Below are 24,813 nucleotides of genomic sequence, written 5' to 3'. Positions count from 1 at the left end.
ATTTTACTCGTAGTACTTACCTGGTTATAAATAAGACAAAAAGTGATTTAATATGTTAAAATAAAAACATATGATAGGTAAGTATATTGATTAAGTTTACTTTTAGTATGAGATTTAGTTGTTGATAAAAAGTTGGAAATATTAAGAAAATTACGAATATTAGTATAGAAATATTCTGTTATTTATTGTTATATTTTAGAGTAACTACCTATAACGAAGATATTAATTAAATATGTTTCAATAATGATTTAACTATATTTTGTTTTGCCTTATCTACCCTTATTTTTATGTATTATTCGATATGGCAACACTATATTTGACAATTAGATCAACATACCCAACGATCTAGTTAGGTTTGATGAATTTTGTTTAATTATTTTGTTGTTTCATATAATGAGTTTTGTTAAAAATGAGGACAATAACTTACCGGACGGATGGGTTTTGTGTCAATCTAAGTCTATTCCAGGAAGGAAATATTATTTTAACAAGAAAACTGGAAAATCTTCGTGGTCACAACCGCAGGTGAATTACGAAATTGTAGCATAATTTAACGAGTTTTTTCTGGTATAATTTATTAATCTTACCTTTTTGTAACTAAACACTTCTACCATTTACAATCGTTATGTTTTAATAATAAATATTTATGCATGAAATGACAATTTTATTGACTTACATTTGTGTTTGCTTATTTAAAGGAAGATGACAAGTCTGACAAAAAAAATTGTAAAAAGGAGAAACATAGGAGATTGGAGAAGAGAAAAAGGGAAGAGCAGTCGAAAAAGGGGACAAAGAGAAAAAGTGATTCCCATGAAGATAACACAAGTAAAAAGAAAACTAAACATGGTTTGTATTATTTATGTCCTTATTGTTATAGTAACTTAACATTTGTCTTTACATATTTTTAATGACTAATGACCATAAAGCAGAAAATTAGGTATTTACTTGGATAAAAATTAATAATAGTATTATTTATTTAGATACATCTGGTTTCTTGGCAAATACTAGCAAAAGATCATTCACATCACATAGCGAACAAACACGCAATGAGTCTCCAAAACACACAAGTACTCCAAAAACTACACCTTCAAAAAGTTTTAATAAAAATGAGACTCCAATGAAACAATCGCCTGTTAAAAACTTAGCTAATACAAGATTATCACAACTTAGAGCATTACTTAACTCTGAAGCTAAAGAAGAAGAGGATCCTCATTTACCTAAAAAGCCAAAAATAAGTCCAACATGTAACGAAAGTCATAAAAGAAATGATAATAGTCCAAGTTTTAATGACTCTAAATCAACTCAGTCACCAAGTAGTGATAGTTTACAATCTATTCCATCACCATCACAATTTTTTGCTGCAAATAAAATTATATCTTCCATGAAAGCTCAATTACCAGAAGAGTATTGTAGTAAAGAGAAACAAAAAGATACATTTGCCGATATAGAAAAAGGTATTTGCAGTCAAATTACAGAATATCCATATTCCAAGCATCCCGCCACACCTCCTCAATTTTCTGAAGCTAGTAAACTAATGTCGGCCATTAAATCAAAATTGGCATACAAAGGGTCCACATCCAAAGAAGTCAAACAGTTTTCTTCAGCTAAAGGAAGAATGGAACATTTAAGAATGAGTTTAAGTTTGGAAACAGAGAAAGAATTGAATAATAGTTGCAATTTTTTATGTAAAAGTGAGAGAAGTTGTGAAGTTGATACAGGAGATTCAGAAAACATGAGTGAAGCCATGGAAGTGGAGGATTTCAGAGAGGTATATAAATTACATATTCATTATTTTAAATATGAAATAAATGGCTTTACACTATCATGGTAGAGAAAAAGAAGAAGTGTAATCTAGTGTTAATTTACTAGACATTATTTACATGTCTTACTGTAATTAAATCCCTCAAATGGGGATTGAACATACCACAACTGTTGCATTTACAATTGAAGGCTGTGCTGTTGTGCTATGACAGTTTCTTTATTATTTGAGGTACATATGTGTTAATAATTGAATAATACATATGCCATTGTGGCACAGTCAGAAAGCTTTTGACAGTAAATACCATGGTTGTGGGTTTGATCTCAATTGGTTGCATTATTTTCTTGTTTGATATAAGATTTTAAGGAGACCCACTTTGTTAATATAAAGATTTTTTTTTCATTGAGTCTAAGTAAAATGCCTTAAATCTGGGCAGAAAGTTTAAAACAGTATCCTAGCATTAGAGTCTGCCTATAAAAATCATAATAATCGATTGATCGATGGATATATTTGATTGAGGCCGTTGTGGTGCAGTGGCACAAGGGTGTGACTGTAACGCGACGGTTGTGGGTTCAATCCCCACTCGAGGAAATGAAATATTTATTTCAATTTTCTTTAATTTCTTTGCTCTGGTGTCGAGGCAAAGAGCGGCGTTTAGTTCCGCCACTCAACACGCAATGCATGCAAAATTCGGCGAAAAATGTGGAGTGGAGTGTCTTAACACTAGTTTCCCTTTGCCTACTCTACTGTGTGTAGGATACAGCATAAAACAGATTTGATTTTTATTTTATTACTTATTCACAGATAAAACCAAAATCTCCTCCTATTCAAAGAGATAACATAGGTGAAGGAGAAAATTTAGTTTTGGTTGTTGACACTAATATATTTATATATGATTTACATTTTATCAAACATGTTCTTAATTCACATATTAGAGGTAAGTTTGTTTGATTTATTCTTTCTTAAGGCAATTTCTTTATTAAATTATTTTTTTTAAATATTGTTATATAGATTATTTTTAATTTAGTGAGAATCTAGTGGTGCATACATGATGTATTTCATACACAACTTTTTACAGTTTTTTTTAAAATATAACCCATAGAAGGATATTTTTTTATCTGTAGAGTGGAAAACATTAAAAAAATCATGTTTTCTATATATTCAAACAAAATACATACTCTATTACTACAATGATAAAACAAACATATTTTAAATATAAAAAAACAAGACAGTTCTTAAGTGGATAAGTAAAATTAATAGAAATTTGAGGTCAGTCGTGGCTAGGTTCTGATTATGGGATCTGGCGGGAGACTTTTTTTTTGCTTAAAAATTGTAATTATTGTAAAATTTAAATGTACTAAATATAAGTATATAAAATAATATATAGCATATTATTATTCCAGGTTACAGTGAACCGCCCACCCTCTTAATTCCATGGCGCGTTATAAACGAATTGGACAGATTAAAAGATAACAACAATGGAAATGGTGTTTTATGCAAAAGAGCGAAGGCGGCCATGGATTATTTATATAAATCACTGCCTGAAAATAATAGGATAAAAGGTATAAACAAGTGAATAATAAACAAAACAAGCTATATAATATCACGTACTTAGTGATGCTCTGTTTCCCACATACCTCCGAAATCTAAGACATTGCGTGTTGAGACAAGGCGGAATTTTATGTCGGACTTTGAGTTGTTACCAGACCAAGGAAATTAAAATATTAAACAATTCATTCCCTCGAATGAAAATCGAACACAACCGTCGCGTTTACAGTCACACGGTCTGCCATCTGCTCACGCTTTTTTTTATATCTGTACTTATTGTCTTAGAATGTCAACAATATTAAGCTTTTTATTGATATAATTTTGATATAAAATGCCACGATGTATTCCGTACATAGGGAGGGTTTGGTAAGGGAAACTTGGGAACGAGAACGAGAACGCCACGAGAACCTCTGACAATGATAATTTTTATTTTATGTTTATTTTTATTTGCTTACATTTTTCATCTTTGGTAAGACAAAACGAGGCGTTGGTTTCCGCCACTGTATTGCATGATACATTGTCCCGAATTAAGACGGGGAGTGTTAAACAGAGTGTCTTAACACTAGTTCCTCTTGATGCTGTGTGGGATAAAGTGTGAAGTTGCGTTATTTTTTTTATATGTTTAATGATATAACATTATATTCAATATTAACTTATGAAAAACGACATAAATATGTTTTTTTTAAGGTCAGTCACTACGTGATGCAAATTCTCATATCTATCCGTGTGAAGTGCCTGATGATGAAATACTCAATTGCGCATTGCAACAAGTGGAAAGGGGGAAAAATGTGGTAAGTAAAGAAAATTTAGTGCTAAATACTAAACTTTTACTTTTTCGTGGCGCACAGGCACAAGCGCGCGACTGTACACGAGACAGGTTATGGTTTCTATTGCCACTTGAGGAAATGAAATATATAATATCTTCATTTTCTCGCTTTAGTAACGGGGCTTAAGTCCGCTGAAAGTGGGGAACGGAATTGTTTTGATGGGAACACAGTGTCTTACCACTAGGCTTTCCTCTGCCTACCCTGCTAAGTACAGGATACAGCGTGAAGCTTTTTGATTAAGTTTTTATAGCTTCGCACTGTATCTCGCATATAGGAGGAAAGGCAGACGGAGCTAGTGATAAGACATTCCGCTCGACATCTTCCATCTTCATTCGGAGTGGTGGAATTCACAGCCGCGCTTTGCCTCGACACCAGAGCGAAGAAATAAAATATTAAATATTTTATTTTCTCGAGTGGGAATTGAAAGTGTTTGTGCCCCTGCGCCACGACTGGCCTCCATTTGATTTATATAATAAAATAAAATTTTGATTACATTATATTTCAGATACTAGTATCAAACGACAAAAATCTCTGCACAAAAGCAACTATAAACGGTGTAAAAAGGATCGACGTGCATGAATTAAAGAAACTTATTGAAAACAAGCCGCAAGCATCGAACCCCGACTTATTGACGAATGTCAAATGCTATCAACAAAATATGTATAGATTGTTGGCTAATATATTAGAGGTGGGTTTTTTTCTTTAGTGATGTTTTTTTATTGGGTGATTTGCCAATTAGTTTAGTGATTTTTTTGTGTTAGGATAGAAAATAAAAATATTTATAATTTATTTGTCTCATTATTACAACGCCGCGCTTTGCCTCGATACGAGAGCGAAGAAATTAAAACATATGTGCGATCGTCGAGTGTGAATCGAACCCACAACCTGTCCCATTTACAGCCACACTGACTTGCCTCTCTGGTTAAAAATATATATTTTTTAATACGTTTGTTTTGTTTTTAATGATTTTGATTCAAATCTTGCGACGATGTCGAAAAATATGTTCACTCTGAAAGTAGCACTCGCGATCATACAATTTTTTTTTACCAAGTGTCTTAATCGTGGCATATTTGATTAAATTTTTCGATTTTTTAACACTTTTTTTTAATAAAACGGAATATCGTTAAATATAATGATAAATTATATGTATAGATCATATTTATGGAAGATTGGTAGATTTGGGATTACATATTTAGTTTGAATCCCGCTGTGATAAATGTATTTTTATCTTTTTTATGTTTTCTAAAATATAGTACTATCTTCAACAATATTTTTTCTTTTCTCTATTCCAGAATGAAATGCGAGCGAAATACAACAATTTATGGCAACATGTATTATTTAAAGCTCCTCCGTGGTCCTTAATGGATGTCATAAAATGTCTTCTGAAACATTGGATGGCGGTGTTTAGCGAAGTGTTCCCAAGAATTGAAAGTATTATCGTCGATTTTAAAAATAGCCTGTTAATTCTTGATAATAAAGGTGTGTTTTATTTGTCTTATGTAGTTTACTGTAACAAAAATTAAAGCTGTGCCGCCCAAACAGGGTAGGCAGTGAAAATGTATTTCTCTCTGTCCCTATTAAGACTCATCCGTCAAATTCTGGAGGCATTGAGTGTTGAGTGGGGACACCGACACCGCGCCTTACATCGTTAACAGAGCGAGGAAAATGTAAATATTAAGATTTAATTTCCATGAATAGTAATCGAACACCTGTCGCTTTTGCCCCCAACGCCACGCCCTCAACGCATTTTCAAATTAAGAAAAAAAATATTTTTAGATGCAGAAACATTAACACCATCTGAAGTGACAAATTTCAAAGAACTTTGTTTAGACATTGCTCGGAAGTGTCAAATAATACCAGAATATATGGATTTGGCGAAAGTAACTGTTATGAAACTATTAAAGAATAGTGGGGACGAACTTCCATTGGAGCAAAACCAGGAAAGAGTTAATGATGAAAGTCAAGCAAGATTAAATGATGAAAGTGAAGTAAAATTAAAAGATGAAAGTCAAGTAGGGAAGGAAGTTGTGGAAGCTTTCGAAGGAATGTGGACAATCTTGTCTGGCTATTGGTAAGTTTGACGTTTATTTTTTTAATTTTATCCATATATATGAGGAAGTCAATGTCACTCATTTTGTGTTATTAAAAATCAAAAATTAAATCAGCTTCACGCTGTATCCTGTATCATTAAGTAGCGGAACTCAACTAACTGACACTCGCTACTAGAGCGAGGAAATGAAAATATTAAATATTTTGATTCTTCCTAGTGGGAATCGAATTCACAACCGTCACGTTTACAGTCGCACGCCACGCTTTGTGCCTCTGCGGCACGGCTGCCTCTTGTGTAATATCAAAGCGATAAAATGAAAATGATTTAATATGGATCCACAATAATAATCCACCCATTACGTGAGTTTTTATAGTAGTGAAATATCACTTTTTCTGTAATCTTAGTTAGTGTAACATCGTTGTTTAATATACTACAGCCACTTTAGAAATATCTCAATTCGGTCGGAGAGTAATAATAAACTACTATGAAATAATTAACAAAAAACATCAACTTCTAAACTATGCCTACGCGCACAAATTTATAGAAATAAAAAAAATAAAATAATAATTATCTCATAGTAAAAAAAAACAATGAACGAATAATGGTACGTATCTATTTACTAGGTACTACGCGACAGGTTGTGGGCTCGATTCCCACTAGAAGAAATGAAACATTTAATATTTTCAATTTCTCGCTCTCGTAACGAGGCAAAGCGCGGCGTTCTGATCCGCCACTCAACATGCATACATCCGAATTGTAATTCGGCGGAAAGTGAGGAACGAAAGTGTCTTAATGAGAAAAGAGTGTCTTAACACTAGTATACTGCTATGTGTGTGATACAGTTATAGGAAAAAACTAAAATGATATATTTAATTCTATCTTTTTTAGCGCAAAACTATCAACAGGATTAGGAATAGAACATACTATAGATGACAAATTACCGGGAAGTGAACCCCTGACCATCCTCACAAGCAAGTGGGACGAATATAGCAGACATGTGAATGATCTCATTTGTGCTATTGATGGGTGAGTTCTTTGTTTCAGTTTTGTATCTAATAAGCTGTAGGTTTTGCTAATATTTTTCCTAATAGTCTAGTACTAAATTATCTAGTACTATATTACCAAAATGTTGTCGGTGTGTGTTATTAGTTTTAATATACTAATAACACAGGCCGACAACAGTTTAGACCCAGAAACAGGACTATACTTTTCCGACGGTTTTAGTGTGCTGAACACGAATCCGACCCCAGAATTGCTCCATTAGCTCTGGTTTTTGAGATAACCTAGCCTAAAAGTGCAAAAATCGCACTTTTTGGCGATATTTCAGGTCTTACCACATCGCGATGTTTTTTTCATTGGGTCTATACAGATCTTGGAGTGCACATAGCCCTAGCCCTTTTGAATGCTGTTGAGATTGCTCGAATATCTCGTTTTATCTTGAAGATCTTTACACCAAGCTTTATATAGGCCCCTAAGGAAGAAAAAATAAATAAAAACTATAGTGTAACCCCACCCGTATTATACCCCAAACGTTCCTCGATCCGGCTATCTTTTGTTTTCTTCGATGGGACATGCATTGGCTGAGCAGCATTTTGATTCCTACAAAGAATTCGAAAATTGGCGTCTCAGAATGGTTTGCGTTAAAATACTGCCGGTTTTACTGGCGTGGTATACACAAATTGCCTGAAAAGTGTTCAAAATGTATAGAATGCAATGGAGACTACTTTGAATTAAATGATTTTTACATTCTCGTTTAAAATTTGTATTTTATTTAAAAAAAAACACTCACTTTATACCAGTATACATAGTAAATATATAAATATATTAGTCACCGTACTACAATGTCTACAATTATTATCATATATATGTAATTTAAAATAAAAATATGATTTTACAGAGTATTAAACACAGAAGACAATTCTCCACACATACAGCGGTTGGAAAATGTGTTGAAAGATGTCTCTAACGTCGTCAGTACTACTCAGCTTACTTCTTTTTGCTTAAATTGCAGGTACCTTCTTTATTTTAAACTTTTATGGAAACTAGATGACCCGTTGACGCGTATAATAAAACGCGTTGCCATAGCAACGTGTATGTCACTTTATAAATAGAAAAGTGTATATTATCTGTTATACTTATTTTATTAAGTTAATGTATCTTTATAATATTATTTAATAATAATAATAGCATTCCACTCTTCTTGTTTATAAACATTAATCTATACTTGTAATAAAATCGTAACGTAACGTATCGGTGTCTGTACATGGAACATATATAAGAAAAAATATTGTTGGCGGCCTTTAATAAAAATACTTAAAATAACCAACCTATTTTCTTTAAATACACTTTAATAATATTAGAAAGAAAAAAGAGCGGGTGAAGCTGTGCGGGGCCCTGTAATCTATATATATAAATTAAATCAGCTTCACGCTGAATCCCGCACACAGCAGGGTAGGCAGAGGGACACTTAATGTCTGTCAATTCTGGAGGCATTGCATGTTGAGTGGCAGACCTCAACGCTGCCCTTTGCCCCAACACCAAAGAAATGGAAATATAATTTTAAATTCAAATAAATATTTCATTTGTACAATCGGGATCGGAATCGAAACCACAACCAATCGGTTAACAGTCACACTTTGTGCCCCTGCGCCACGACTGGCCTCAATGTACAATAAAAAAGTTATATCAATTTAAAGTATGTTGTTCGACATAATTACTACTTTGTAAGTGTTATTTTAAACAACTGTTTTATTGAATTCGCTTTTGTTGTGATATTGTTTGTATATTATTATTTGTATGATGATAGCAAAAACTAGAGATTTTATGATTATAAAATAGAGCAAGACTTAGGATTCTCCAATATAAGATGAAACTATCTCAAGCAGCCACATAGTGCTTGCAATATCTCATACAATACTACTATATTTTAACCCGAAATATTTGCAGAACCGGAATTTATGTCGCAAAAACTACGTATGTAGGTGCGTGCAGTTACACAACAATTTTTGTTTCTATTAAATATGACAATTTTTGCAAACAAAAGAACATCAATTCCCAAAATATTTATTTTTAGGATTCCGTACCTTTTAAGTAAAAAAGGATCCCTTATCACTTTGTTATCCGTCTGTCTGTCAGTCTGTCTGTCAAAAGCCTTTATCTCAGGAAGGCTTGGAGATATCGAGTTGAAATTAAAACCATATACTCCCTATTATTTTTCAAGATTTAACCGCATGTCACACGTCATGTAAACGTTCAGGAAACCTATTATGGGCGGCCTTTTCTTAAAACAACGAAATTTTCGGCCAAAGGCCAAACGCGGTGTTGATTTTAACCACTTAATTGCCTCGAAAATTGGGCCATGTGCCCTCTGCCTACCCTGCAATATGCGGGTTTGAAATTAAATCAATAAAAAAGTGTTTTATATAATTTATATAATAATTTCTTTTCAGAAACATGCTCCAAGAAGCCCACGGCAAGTTCTCTCAACTGTCGGAATTATTAAATTTATGTAGAAGTAGATTTTCTATTGATTCAAATTGAACTTTGTACCGTCGCAGTCAAATTATACGATTAATTGGTAAATAATTTATATATTAATAATTGTATATTTTTCAAATATATGGTATACCTATATATACATCGTCGCTTTTTTGTATTATCATATTATATTTTTTTATGTAAATGGAGTATGGAGTGATGCGATATCGTGGTCACATTATAAATGCGTAAACATAAAAATATCTTTTATGTTTAAGCGTTAAACACATAATTTAGAAAAAAAAACACTAATGATGGTAGTTACAGAGAACCTAGTGCCAAGGCACTGCATTCTTCACTCTCTGCCCGAATGACGTGAGTGAAATTGACGTATTGAATGGCGGAATATACCGCACTTTGTAAGAATGGAGAAAGAATGATTAATAGCCCCGAATGGGAACGTAGGGAGCCTTAGGCCCGTATTTATAAACCGCTGTCGACTCTGAGATTTATTTTGACGCGAATTTTAATAATCTATGAATGAAAACGGTATCCTAATATCGTCCACAATTTCGATCTCAGAGTTGAGAGCGGTTAATAAATACGGGACTTAGTTTAATTACCATAATCGATCAATACTTTTTAATAATAATTTAATAGTTTCTCCTCACTTTATTTAAGCGATGATATATGTACATTTTTTACACTAAATTATATAGTAATTAACAAAAAAAAATAAACTATAATATTTATTTATTTATAAGTTATTCTTTATTTTAATTTGTTATTTATGTTTTTATAAGCACCTTGAGAATTCTCATTCGTCATTTTATTTTTATTTCGTGTAATAATTGTTTTTGTTCGTTAATTAATTCATTTATATAATTAATTCAACCTTATGAAGTTTTTGCCATTTTTTGTAATGTGCATCAGGCTGAAAGATTTTAACTAAATGAAAAATAATATAAGTAAAAAATATAATATAATAATCTAAAACTACACTAAACTAGCTTCACGCTGTATTCCTAGTGGGGTAGTCAGAGAGAACGGAGCGCCAAACGCTACGGTCTCTGTATACCTCTTTCGCCTCGTTCATTGTCATCAACCTCTTCATAGATGCCCTTCGGGGGTTCCTCATGATTTTTACTTTCCTCCAGTATCTTTGATACTGTGTTTTCGAAGGTCAACCGAGATCTCCCCATATCTCTATCACTTTTCCGTCATAAATCATTATTGACATTCTTTCATCACTCATTCGTTCGATGTGCCTAAACCAGCTGAGCACGTTCTTTATTTTCACCGTGTCATCCTCTCTTGTACCTGCCATTCTGTGTCTCTTCTTTCTTCTTATTTTTCTCTTTATTGTAGATTTGATCAGATGAGCTGACTCCGCATATCCTACGTAGAGATCGCATCTCCAAAGTATTCATCATTCTTCCTTTCATTCTTCTTCTGTAATACGAACGTTTCGCTGCCGTATAACAACGTCGATACTAAGACAGTGTTGTGTACGGCCAAACGCGCAGCTGTGCTGTCGTTTCGCTGACTCATCAATGCAGATAAGGTTCTGTTAACCCTGTTACCAGCAGCAGCACGCCTTTCTGCATGCATCTGGTATCTTCCATCTCTACTGAACATACTTCTCAAAATAGACCACTTCATTCACTTGTTCTAATAATATCTTACCATTTATTTCTTCATTACTTTCATATTACCATATACATAATAGTATGTAATACCAATATATTTCGTTCATTATTCCTTATATTATAGCTTTATACATACATGTAGATAATTTTTAAAGAATTGGTGATTTTTTATATGAAGAACAAATAATTACCATATATGATATTATAAATGGATTGATTCATAATTTTGCCATTATATTAAACAGAATGACAACACAACAGTGATCTTTTTCTTCTTTTTTTATTATTTCCATTTATATTATTTATTCTTAATGCTTCCCGAAACCAAATAGTTTAGTTAAAAATTACTATTTAATCAATGATTCCATAATTAATGTATTTTATATCAGGCCTTTACATATGGATTTAACTGGCTTGCCAGCATCCAGCCATTGCGATAAGCCGATTATAGTAGAGAAAAAGAGAATTTTTCACATCACAGGATTAAAAAACCCTCAATTATTTTACCAGTTAAGTAGTGTAACGCAGTAGTCTTTACTCAATTCGTGAAGTACTCACCGTTCAATCTTTTTAATCTTCCCAATTTGCTTCAAGTCAATTAAAATAGTTTTATCACTAACATTGCAGTTAACGAAACTAATACTTGTGTAAAATCTAAAATCTAATATTAAAACAACAATATTAAATGTTTCATTAGTTTAATGAATTAAACTTCGTAATAAACTTTATAAAATATTTCGCATAAAATTATAATTGTTTATAATTTTGACTGTGACTGTACCTATGTCTAGTCCCAATTGTACAAAAGTATTTAACTAATTAGAGCAATTTGTAAAATATATTTATCTTCAATTTATTTATGAAGTTCCTTTCGAAATGTCCTTTAATATTAAAGTCATTTACAATTTAATTGGTTTAATCAATTTATTTGTCAATTGTCATTGTCAGATTGCAAAATTAATTATTGATTATCTATTGAATTTATATTTAAGAACATTTCAAAAACTTATAAATATTTTTTTATAGGATAAACTTTGTGTGTTTTGTGTAAAATGATTATCATGCATTTTATATTGTAATTGGTTTAATAAAGCATTTAATTACTTATTTCTCTAAGCTCAACATTTTCCTTATATATTTACATGTATATTTAAAAAAGTTACAGTTAAAGAACAATTAGAATGTTACAAAAACATAAAGTCTATTCTTATTTATTATGCAATTTGACTGATGATAAATGAAAACATATTTCCTCTGCATAAGACCCTTGAAAGGAACTTCATTGTCTTCCAAGACTGACTAATAATTATATTTTGGTGATCGACGCCTTAAATAAGTTTCTAGATTTTTCCAATAATGGGTTTGTTTTCTTTATTCGTTATAATAAGCTCAATTAACAGTAGTTTAGTTACTTAATGATGATTTGTAATAAGATTTTTTTTCTTTATTCAAATTTACTATTATTTACATGTCTCGAAATTGTAAAAAGTTTGAAAAAAGAAAAACGGTTAAAACTTGTGAAGACTTGTACTATATATAAATATAAAATTTTCATTTTGAATGATTAACAAGTTGTGTGACAGTCATTTTTTAATACTTTCCTTGTAGTATAGAAAAATTAAATTCGATTTTGCATATTATATAGTGCAAGTTAAATAGTTATTTACAGATAATGCATTTCGTTATGTTAGTTTTAATAAAGTAAGTTGTAATATTATTATTTCTTTCAACTGATAAATCAAGAAACCTAAATGAAAATATTGAATTTTCTTATAAAAGATTATCATAGTAGGAAAAGGATAAATTCTTGTTATTTTTTTATCACCTTCACGTTTTATTCCGCACACAGCAGGGTACGCATAGGCATAGGAAGTCTAGCAGTATTGCGTGTTGAGTGGCAGAACTCAACGCCACGCTTGCCTCGACACCAGAGCGAAGAAATGAAAATATAAAATTAAATTAATATTTCATTTCCTCGAGTGGGGATCGAACCCACAATCAGTCGCATTTTACAGTCACACACTTGAGTCCCTGCGCTTGTGTGTATATGCTAATATACATTTTTTTCTACATTAAAATTTTCATACTGAATTTAATATATTTTTTAATTAAGTTAAGTATGGAAATAACACTTTACTACTAATATAAAATAAATTAAACTAGCTAGTTAATACATATGCAACCATAGATAATAAAATTGATGTTTTTTTTTTGTATTTCTTAGCCTACTTAATAGTAATGAATAGCATTGTGTTATTTTATAATATTTTAAAGTGTTATTGACACACTGAGGTTTATAAACGTTTTGTTAATTCTTTATGAAGATTTTTACATAACTATCAATAAAAAATGCAATGTATTATAATTGTATGAAAATTTCGACGTAGCTCGATAATAATTTATAACTTAATTATTACTTCGCGCTTACTTTATTGTAGAAGTGCGGGTTCAAATCTTACTATAATATTTTTTTATATGAAATTTCAATAAATATTTTTCGTTTTTGTATAAACTTTAATTATATTTCATCATCAGAATATAAATCGCACTATTTATATAAGGATCTTCATTTTAAATAATCAATTTTGATACTTTTACAGGTTTGTAACACAATAATATCTACTATTATTTAAACGTTGATGTGAATGCAAAGACGTAGTTAGGAATATTTCCTTTTATTAAGACTTATAGGTATCTCGCATACGATAGGATAGGCAGAAGGAATCTAGTGTTAAAACCGCAGTTTCTGCAAATTCTGGACCCATTGCGTGTGAGTGACACTAGAGCGATTTATCCTCGATTGGGAATCGAACTCTTTTTTTTTATTTTCTATATTTTCTTGAATGTTATTATAATTATTAAATTAAATGTAAGAAAATAATTGAAAGTAGTTACTTTTTTGCTATTTGTACAGGTCGGTCAGAAAGGCGTGCGAATTTCAAAATCGGATTGATCATGAGAGGGATGCGGGAGCAGTTCTGTTCTGTGTGAAGGTTTATTACAAAAAAATTACGATTCGTGCACTGTTGCGCGGCGTCTTTTTCGCGCTGTGTTTAGTTTACATGATTTACATCACTGTCCTAGTGAAAGTGTTATTAGATCGCGGGTCAAAAAATTTGAGTCTACGGGTTCGACACTGAATCAAACACCTGCGGGGCGTCCAAGGTCAGTAAGAACGGATGAAACTGTAAGCGAAGTCGCGCCAAACCGTATATAGCGATGAAAATTTACTGTTACGGTTTGGCGTGTTACGTACCTTTTTTTCCCACAACTGCATAATTTTGAAGCCTACTACAGCCAGACCTGGTTTCAACAAGACGGCGCGACATGTCATACATCCAATGAGTCCTCCTTAGCAGTTGTCAACAAAATGTTTACTAGAAAACTGATATCGCGTCGAGGGGACATTCCGAGGCCTCCTCGGAGCCCAGATCTCACGCTACTGGATTTTTTTCTCTGGGGGTACCTCAAGAGTCGCGTTTATGCCAATAAACCGACGATAATTGCCCAGCTCAAGAACAACATTTGAGAGAAAATGTCCGTCATCCCAGGAGCGATGTGTCAGCGAGTTTCTACGAATTTGAGGTTCAGATTCGAGGAGTGTGTACATTTGGATGGTACACATCTCAGTGATGTTATTTAAAAAAAAATACAAATTCCATGTGTTTACTTTATTATAAATAAATATTATCTCTCCCAAGCCTTGTAGTTTTTTTTCTACGATTTATTAAAATTCGCATAACTTAATGGCCCACCTGTATTTTAGGTTCAACATTTATTTTAACTTAATTGATTTTCAATTCAAATATGAGTATTTTCATTAGTTAGACTTTTGTTAAAATTGTTGATGCACACTTTAATTTGTATGTTGTGTTGACTTATATTAAAATAGAATATAAGTTAGGCACACACTTAGAATACTACGACACACACTTAAACGGTTTAAATACTTGTACTAGATATATTTTATACAATTTTATGCTGAGATATCTATAAGTTTATTAAAATGTGTCATTGAACTAAAAAGTTGTTAGATTCGAATCTCAATTTTTTTAACTACTGCTTTATTAAACATAAGGCAGGTTATGCAGAGATAATCTAGTGTCAAGACACTCCGTTGAGTAGCGATATTCAACTCTGCTCTTCTTCCAGCAGGACGGGAAAATGAAAATAATACATACTACATAGAAAAGCATCCTGTTTTCACGCTACGATGGTTTCAGTGATTGATGGCTATGATTTTAAATTGATGAATAATGCAGAACAGAGTGACTTACCACTAGGTTCTTTCTTCTTATAAAAAATACTTAGATTTATGAAATATCCTAACTACGTCTAAATAATTTATTATGTAAGATTATTTGTTAAGTTTTGTATATACACTTATTTTATGGTACGTATACACGCTAAGCTTGAATATTTGTTCTCTCCTATTAAATATAGTAATATATGAATGTTTATTTTGTATATATTGTATAGTAATCAAACTATTATTGAGTGAAAATGTTAGAATAACCGCGTTGTTTTTGTAGATTTTTTAATGATCGATTCGGTGGTTTTTCGTATAGTGGAAATAAGTTTATTACGTTGAAGTAAAACGAAACATCTTTACATTAGAATAAAAAATGAGCTTTCAGAAAATATATGTATTATGTACTGAAAAATACGAAAAATGTTTGTTTATAAACATTAATCCGTATTGAAAATCTGATCATTCGATCCTTTAATAATTCTACAAAGCACCGGTTTTTAGAAGTGCTTAACTATCTGTGAAATATAAAAGAATGTTTTTAGGTTTGGGCCTGTACGATGACGTCAACATTATTTAAGGAATAAAAAGAAATTATAATTTTGTATCAAGATTAGTTAATTTTTAGTATAGGTTTTATTTGTTTTATTTCCGTCATAATAGTTTTGTTTCTTTTTTTATATTTTTTATTCTTTACTACCGTTGACGACTTTATCTATAATGCCTATTATGTACATTAAAGCTAAATTGGATATTTTAAAATGTTAAATTTTCTATATTGATTCTGAATACGTGTACCTTAAACGTCAAAATATATGTATAAATAAAAAATGGATTCCGTTAATTTTTTTAATTTTATGATTAAAGAAGTCCTCATTTTTCTTTCCTTGTAAATTTCTAATATAAGTTTTCCAGCCTCATTTATCCCATATGTCACCATACTAACCTAGCCCTCTCTCGTAAGCCCTTCGAGGAGATCTGACTCATCTGTTTAAATGGCTCTTATTATTATTTTTTTATTCCCTCTAACACTACTTAGAACGGCTCTCTCTAAAAACACGTGGAGTTCGCCTAATGCAGCTGAGGATACGCTTCGTTTTCTCTCATTACCCCGCTAGGAAATAATGCTAGATTAGATTAGATTAAGTCCTTATTTTTTATGGCAAAAGAAAATATTATCGGTACTTCTAATACTCGTTTATTTTAGTTCATTAGATTTTATATTAAATAATAAATTATTTATTTTCCATACATGGTAATCTTAGACTTAATTTAATTTCTTTTTCTGGTTATATACCAATTGGTTCATTGTCTACCATTGTCTTGTGTCAACACTTAATGTATTTAAAAAAAATCACTTTGTTGTATTTCTAAAAAAAAAAATCACTTCCAACATTCACAAAATCTGTCGATATCATTTTCGCTAATACAATTCAAATGATCAGTTTTGATCATGTCCGATGCCTTTTCAGCAATCATTACCACTGATGCATGTGTGTTACCACTAACTATTGAAGGCATGATACTAGCATCTACAACCCTTAGGTTTTTTACACCCCTAACCCTTAGTCTTTCATCGAGCACTCCTTTTCCTTTAGGACCCATTAGGCACGTTCCAGAAAAATGAAATTGGGACGCTGCCATATTTAAAACATAGCATTCCCAATACTTTTGAGTACCGAATTTAATATTTGCACATTGTTTTACTTTAAAATCGACGATTTTTGCGTCAACACTTCTAAAGTATGTGGAATCTACAACATTTGCAAAATCTTTGACACATTTTGCAAAATTTGTTATATCATTCTTATTAGAAAAATAACCTGTTGACATAAGTGGCTCATCGTTAGAATTGTTAGTCCTTAATCTAACTGTTCCTCTGGATTTAGGATGAAGGAAAGATATTAAAGCAAAGAATGTGTCTTGGTTAGTGGAATTAACCATTGCCAGACATATTTCATTGTCCCATTTGAACACGTTAGAGCACATTAATGTGGGGAATATAGTGCCATACGGCAAAGGAAATGCAGTTACTTGATAATCAGGTCGCTTTTGATCACTGTTAAGCGGAATAAACCCTAAGATTGTTGGGACAGGAAATTTATCCAAGTGATTCAAAACATCTAAATTTTCTTTGAAAGATGTCTTATTACCCCCGGTTATAATGATTGGCACTAAAACGTGATCTTGCAAATTAGTCCCAACACTCGGTTGGTTAACTGTTGTTTGAATTCCCAAGTTTTGTAGGTGTTCATTTGGTCCGATGCCCGAAAGCATTAATAATTTAGGACTGTTTATAGCTCCAGCAGATAAAATAACTTCTTTTCTAGCATACACATTCTTTCTATCTCCATTTGATTCCTCGATATCAACACCAATTGCTGTTTTACTATCAAGAATTATTTTCCTGACCATTGTCTTTTTAAGTATATATAAATTCTTACGTGTTATAATTGGCCTGATATACGCATAACTGCCGCTTTGGCGTCGATTGTCAAAAAAATTAAATGTTGGATCAGTATATCCCATTTGATTCGAATCTTTATAGTCGCTTGTGACATTATATCCTTTTTCTTTAAAGGAACTTAAATATTTTGCTGTTTGTTCTTTCCATGGTGACTGTGTCAGACCCAAATATTGATTTGTATCTGGATACATTTTAGACCTGATTCTTAATTCGTCTGATGAATTTAAAAATTCACTTTTCCTGTAATAATCGGCCACAGAATGCCAATCCCAGCCTTTATTTCCTCGACTTACCCAATCTTTGTAATTCTCTTCGTAACCTCTCACGTAATACATGTAGTTAATATTACTAGATCCGCCTAACATTTTTGCTTGAATCGCATGAATTCTTTGGTTTTTTTGCGTTTGACTAGAGTAATTATCGTTGATGGTGTGATAAGTCCAGTCAGGAAATGTAGTTCCTAATAAAACGGACAGTCCGGGTATCTGAAATTATTATTTTTTAAATACTACATTTAAAAATTGAACTACCATAAAGTTGTTTTTAATAGAAACTCGAAAGTTATTCAATTCTTCTGTAACATAATCTTTCTTCAATTCAATTAAATTTTGTATTAATGTACGTTTCGTCTTACTTACTTCAGAAGCGTAAGGAGGATCGTCCCCGGCTTCGATCAGAAGTACTGACCAATCGCTAACTTCAGTTAATCTATTGGCTATTACACAACCCGCTGATCCCGCTCCTATGATTATGAAGTCAAAGTTCTGTCCATCTAAAAAAAGATCAGATCTTAGATGTTATTTTCTTCTTATTTTAGGGTCACGATGTGTATCCCGCAGCCAGGCAGAGGGAACCTGGGAACGTAGTGTTAAGAAACTTCCGGTTCCCCACTTTTCGTTGAATTCTTGACACATTGCGTGTTTAGTGGCGGAACTCAACCTGCGCTTTGCCCCGCTATCAGAGCATGATAATGAAAATATTAAGAGTGGGAATTGAACCCAGAACCGTCGCATTTACAGTCGTATGCTTGTGCCAGCGCCTTAGGTCTTAGCTCAATAAGATACCTATTAGTTCTTATTTCAATATTGATTTAATTGTACATACGTATTTGCTACGTTCATTTTATTAATATTATTATATATTATTATATAATTAGCTTTTACTTCCGGCGTCGCCACCGTGGTCGTGATACATGACATGAGCATGACACATTTTAAGAGCGGCAAGTAAATTTTGACAAGTACAGTTGCGTTATTGAAACCGTTAACGTCCTATAAACTAGTTTAGTAAACACAAATATTTTTTTCTTTTGACACATTTGGCACAATTTCACATTCAAACTGGCAGTTCTAGTTCTTGAGATTAGCGCCTTCAATTAAACAAATTCTTCAGTTTCACAATATTTATATACATATATTTTTCTGGTGCAGATGTTACCGGCAATCCGGCATTTTTAAGACCTAGTATTGGTCCGGTATCCCAAACAAAAACAAACAAACAAAATACTCTTTATTGTACCATAGAAAAGACACATACATGTATTAATACATAGAACAGTACAATAGGCGGCCTTATCGCTAAGAGAGCGATCTCTTCCAGGCAACCTTTGGGTAGAGGAGAGAATGCATTGTCTGAAAAGGGAAGGGGTGTACAGAGGTGATATCTAGTTTTACATACACATACTTAAATACATATATTCATACATACATACATACACACATACAAAAATATATAAATAAATACATAAAACTTTGCTTATAAAATAATTCCAGTGTTTATCCCAGTGTTATTGAATCCTAAGTCCCATCGTCCTACGATTTTGCCTACCGTGCTGTATGCGGAATACAATGTAAAGCAAAAAAAATACATACCGAACATTTTTGCATTTTGTTCATAATAATTGACAGGGTAGAGTAAAGATGTTATTATTATAACGCCCATCTGAATATAATGTATAAGCGGTGCTAAGTAAAACACTTGTAGATACGCCCACCAGATCCACATTCTGAAACTGAAAATAGTTTAAAATATGTTATTTATTTTTTAACTAGCTGTAGCTGCTGTAGCTACGCCATCAACTAGTGAAATAGATTTGAAGGAAAGACATTACACAAATCGACGGTCTCTAGGTGAAGAACTCAACGCCGCGCATTGCTTCGACACCGGAGCGAGGAAATGGAAATATAAATTTAAGTAAATAATTCATTTTTTCGAGTGGGCATCGAAAACACAACTAGTCGTGTTTATAGTTACACTTTGTGCCTATGGACGACTGGCCACTGTCATTTTATTCTCTGGTCATTTTAATTTTGTTAATTTTGTTCATTTCGAAAATATAGATATGATATTGTCGCTTTTCTTTTCAATTCGATATTTATTGCAGTGCTGTGGTATACAACATATTTCTTGTTTGTCCATCTGGTGCATAAAAGTCCCGTTTCGGAATGGCATACATATTTGGTCGGTGTAAACAAGTTTCTCCGTGATTATTGCAGTACGCTAGTTTTCATAAAACGGATGTGAATTATTTATTAAAGTGTCAATAATTATACCTAAAAGAAATTAAAGTGCCATCAGACGTCTAGAAATATTCAAGTTATCATAAAAAAAAACGAAAACATTTCTCCTAAAAAAACGAAAGGCACTCTGAAAAAACGAGAGTAGTACTAAAAACACGAAATTAAAGCCACACTACAATGTCCCGTTTTGACCCGGAACTCTTATACTTTTAACTCTATACTTAATAGCCTAATATTATTAAAAAAAAGGGACAATTTGGATAAACATCGGGAAATAAAGAAAAATCCTTCGTCTAAATTATTGAGGAATCTTGATTATTTTATTTAGGTATGGATTTAAAATATTTTTCCCTATATGCTGCTCTCATAAATAAATTTTTAACAAAAACAAAAACCGACTTCTAACAACGAACTAAAAAGTGAAAAATAATTATATAAAGATTTTATAATTTTCAAGTCGGTGCCAAGTAAAACAAACAGGCTTAGTAATTAGATATTGTAGTAAAGGTGTTGTAGCATTAGTTTGACACCGACTTCAAAATTATAAAATCTTTATATAATTATTTTTCACTTTTTAGTTCGTTGTTAGAAGTCGGTTTTTGTTTTTGTTAAAAATTAATTTATTTTACGATTTTTAGTGATGGGTAGATCTTAAAATGATGCTTCTTGAACGAGTGGTGATGGTGGTGGTAGTGGTTGTCAACGAGTGGTTGTAATTGTTCTATGTAAAACTTCATTTAATTAGTTATTATTTTTGTGCAAAGTTACATTTTGGTATATTGACAAGAACAAACATAAAAAGTATTCGGGTGAATTCGGAATCTCCCTTTTTTGAAGTTGGTTGAAAAGAAATGCAACGATCAGGAATCTCACTTCTGACATCAATTTAAAAAGTTTTTGCTTGTAACTATTACAGTATAATTAATTTTTGACCAAAAGAACAAACTTTCTCAATTTTCTCCGGATTCCATAATCGAAACCTAACCAAACTTTCACCAAATTATCCTTGAAGTGTATCCTTTCAAATAAAAAAAGAATCATCAAAATCGGTTGGCGCGACATTGAGTTATTCGGCTATTAGTCGCGCACATGCATAATGCAAATTTAAGACTTATGTGATTTTCTCATGGATACCATTGTCAGACATGGACCAAAAAAAAATGGGACCATTCGGGAAGCTATACCTTTCAAATAAAAAAAAATTTATCAAAATCGGTCCACCCAGTTAAAAGTTATGAGGTAACAAACATAAAAAAAAAAAAAAAATACAGTCGAATTGATAACCTCCTTAAACCTCTTACAGAAGTCGGTTAATAAAAGGAGCGCAGAGGATAGAGACAAAGATCAAGATGCGATGATACTGTGTTCGAGATCGATTCGGAAGAATGAATTCAAAGTTAAATCCTCGTCCTGGTAAGGTAGAGCTAGCTATTCGCTTTTGGAACTGGACACGCAATGTCTTGAACTGATGGAGAACAGAGTGTCTTGGCACTTGTTTGCCGAAAAAGAGGCCAAGATAGAAAAGAAGAGAGGAGTTAGTGCCTAGATAAGTCATTCAATTTTTCACTTAATGCCCATTTTATTTTTATCCTAATTAGGACTATTAGAGCCCTACTTTTCAATTTATTTTCAGTAAACGTTACTTATTTTAATTATAAAAATTTTAAGCCCAACTTCAGTGGAAAATCGTTATATTAAGATTTTACATTTTAATTTTATCTTATTAAATAAAAAGAATATCTTGTGAGTAAATGTGCTTGAAATTATTATACAAATAAAATAATTTAAAAATAAATCAATAAATCAGCTTCACGCTGTTCCTTACCCCTGCTGTGCACACGGCAGGGTAGGCAGAGGGAGCCGAATTCTGGAAGCGTTGCGCTCTACCTCCTCACCGGAGCGAAGAAATGGAAATTAAAATTAATATTGCATTTCCACGAGTGGGTATCGAACCCACAACCAGTCGACTACCTTCATAAATAATTAATTATAATAATTCCAACAAAATATAATAAGTATTTAATCAGATATACAAACAAAAGAAAACGGTTCTTTAACATAAATATAATTTGGTACTGTTCGCGGTGCTTAAATGTCTCTAGACGCTCACACAAACAAAGTTTTTTGTATGAGTGTCTCTTAAAATAGAGCCAGAAAAAAGCTTGAAAAAAAGATAAAAGGTATATATATATATATATATATATATATATATATATATATATATATATATATATCTATGCTTCTACATCGGATATCGTTATTTTCTTTATTTTTTTCATGGTACAATGTGTCGTTTGAGGTAATAGTAAATTATTTCAGGATATCATCCGAACAGTCTTGTGTTCACGATTATTATTTTCTTTATTACTGCTTCACAATAATGGTGTCGAGGCAAAGGGCGGCGCTGAGTTCCGCCACTTAATACGCAATGCCTCCTGAATTCTGCGGAAAGTGGAGAACAGAGTGTTTTAACACTAGGTTCCCTCTGCCTATCCTTCTGTGTGCGCGATACAGCTTGAAGCTGATTATTATTAAGAATGGAAAAAATGTATACATTTTTCGGCCCTTGTATAGAGATAACGCTAACTTTATTTAATTTTTTTTTTACATAATATTCGTATTTTTAAATAAACAAAACACTAAATACCTTTAATATCTTCTTCCTATATATTTTAAATTTATATTACAAGATTAGATTTTATATCCGATAAAAACAACACTTCTTTAAAATTTACACCTAACTCATTCAAAAGAAATATACGTTGGTATCAGAGGAAGTACTTCAACTTACTGACTATAGCCAGACGAAATTAATGAAACTTTAATATGTAAAAATGTTTTTATTTATATACACATATATCGTTTTTATATGACATAGGTACATATAACATCTCGTAGAGCGTATCAAGGGTATTCGTAGTAAAAAAAAAATATTTTAATATTCTATTAACCGGCACATCTACAAGTTAAATAACAAATTCGTAACTTTGTTTGTACCCTTGAACTAGTAGACTGGGATCCGGCCGTTGAATCCTGCATAAACGAGTTTTCTTAATTAAACCTATATTAATGAATAATACATGATTAGTAGAACAGATTACACCTGGGTTGCCTGGAAGAATCCTGCCGCAATCACCTTTAATTTCATTTTTTCGTAACTCGTTTTTGGAGATAATTGCACCAATACGTTTTTTATATGAATCGCACATCATTTGAAAGATAATCGCATAAGGAATTGGAAAAATAAGGGTTGCCAGCTCTCAGTCTGCCGCAAGTCTAGGGTTGCCTGGTTTAAAGATGTCACTAAATGTTAATAATTTGCACTCATGTGTTTTTTTAATGAATTATATATCAAATTAAAGCTTATTTTTTTCTGAACACTATAAAACAGGGTTGCCTGGAAAATTCCTGCCGCAAACTGGGGTTGCCAGCGTTTGAAATATTTTATTCCGGTTCCGTTTGACTATGAGAATAGACGATGAAATGCGCGGTCTGCCCTATGTTTTAAAGTAAAATATTATATAATAGAAGGTCAATCTTAAAATCAATGTTTATTCTAATTGTTCACCTGTTAAATGATGATTTTAATCATATTAAGTACACGTAGAAAACTATTTAAAGATGAAATCATCCTTATTTTTCAAGTAAAATAATGAATGTATAATATTGAGTCTTTGCAAAATCTATTTTCTAAATACTAATATTTATTTAAATTACCATTTTGAAACAACTAAAATATTTTATTAAATAAATGTTTACAAATATCGATCTACTATAAGCTATTAATATACATACATATACATCATGTTTCCTTAATATAATGAAGGGTGACCATTATTGCGGATATTTTTTAAATTAATTATATTGAAAAATATATTTCAATGAACTCTCTGTCTCTCTCTCTCTCTCTCTCTTCATCCTCTACTTGTTTGATTTGACAACGCTTGCCGCAACTTTTTTTTTCTCACGCAACTTTTAATAATTTGCATAGGAAAAAAAAATATATATATAATAGAATTATAATAAACAAAACTAAGTTAGCAAAGATTAATTCCAAGAAAATTCGGCAGTAATGCCGACTAATAAACGCTATTTACGATTTATGACCAGGAGTCGGCAAATATCAATTAGTTAGTTCGCTATTTTTTACTATAGATAAACATTTTGCAGCGCGAAACAAAGCAAACCACATGCAATAAAATTATTTTCGAAGATGTATTGTTTCTAAATGCAATAAAAGGGCAGATGGCCAAATGAGTTGTTTTTGAGCA

The 24,813-nt window shown here is 31.9% G+C and overlaps 2 protein-coding genes across 2 annotated transcripts; one reads left to right on the top strand and one right to left on the bottom strand.

The window, feature by feature from the left end:
* The first annotated feature begins 328 nt into the window (after positions 1–328).
* On the top strand, positions 329–16,401 carry Swt1 (Swt1 RNA endoribonuclease). The gene is made up of 12 exons (XM_085203045.1): positions 329–522; positions 696–843; positions 978–1,765; positions 2,561–2,693; positions 3,160–3,318; positions 3,992–4,095; positions 4,637–4,819; positions 5,424–5,610; positions 5,908–6,202; positions 7,070–7,207; positions 8,079–8,192; positions 9,631–16,401. Exons 1-12 carry the CDS (start codon positions 394–396, stop codon positions 9,719–9,721), a joined length of 2,469 nt encoding a protein of 822 aa, XP_085059171.1. The 5' UTR covers positions 329–393; the 3' UTR covers positions 9,722–16,401.
* Positions 16,402–16,768: 367 nt separating this feature from the next.
* On the bottom strand, positions 16,769–20,098 carry LOC146528585 (ecdysone oxidase-like). The gene is made up of 3 exons (XM_085203344.1): positions 19,895–20,098; positions 18,662–18,795; positions 16,769–18,508 (listed from the first exon to the last, which is right to left on the bottom strand). Exons 1-3 carry the CDS (start codon positions 20,025–20,027, stop codon positions 16,940–16,942), a joined length of 1,836 nt encoding a protein of 611 aa, XP_085059470.1. The 5' UTR covers positions 20,028–20,098; the 3' UTR covers positions 16,769–16,939.
* Positions 20,099–24,813: the final 4,715 nt, after the last annotated feature.

This window comes from Heliconius melpomene, chromosome 19 (assembly GCF_056956725.1).
Source record: "Heliconius melpomene rosina isolate 202511_hmr_F chromosome 19, ASM5695672v1, whole genome shotgun sequence".
NCBI classification, from domain to species: domain Eukaryota; kingdom Metazoa; phylum Arthropoda; class Insecta; order Lepidoptera; family Nymphalidae; genus Heliconius; species Heliconius melpomene.
Note: the sequence above shows the minus strand (reverse complement) of the source record. Positions and strands in the feature narration are given on the sequence as shown.

Coding starts and splice junctions, on each gene's coding strand:
- LOC146528585 (XM_085203344.1), bottom strand. CDS start 20,027: ATGTGGATCTGGTGGGCGTATCTACAAGTGTTTTACTTAGCACCGCTT. Junction 18,796..19,894: donor ACAAAATGCAAAAATGTTCG/GTATGTATTTTT, acceptor ATCTTTTTTTAG/ATGGACAGAACTTTGACTTC. Junction 18,509..18,661: donor ATCCTCCTTACGCTTCTGAA/GTAAGTAAGACG, acceptor TAATAATTTCAG/ATACCCGGACTGTCCGTTTT.
- Swt1 (XM_085203045.1), top strand. CDS start 394: ATGAGTTTTGTTAAAAATGAGGACAATAACTTACCGGACGGATGGGTT. Junction 2,694..3,159: donor TCTTAATTCACATATTAGAG/GTAAGTTTGTTT, acceptor TTATTATTCCAG/GTTACAGTGAACCGCCCACC. Junction 7,208..8,078: donor CTCATTTGTGCTATTGATGG/GTGAGTTCTTTG, acceptor ATGATTTTACAG/AGTATTAAACACAGAAGACA.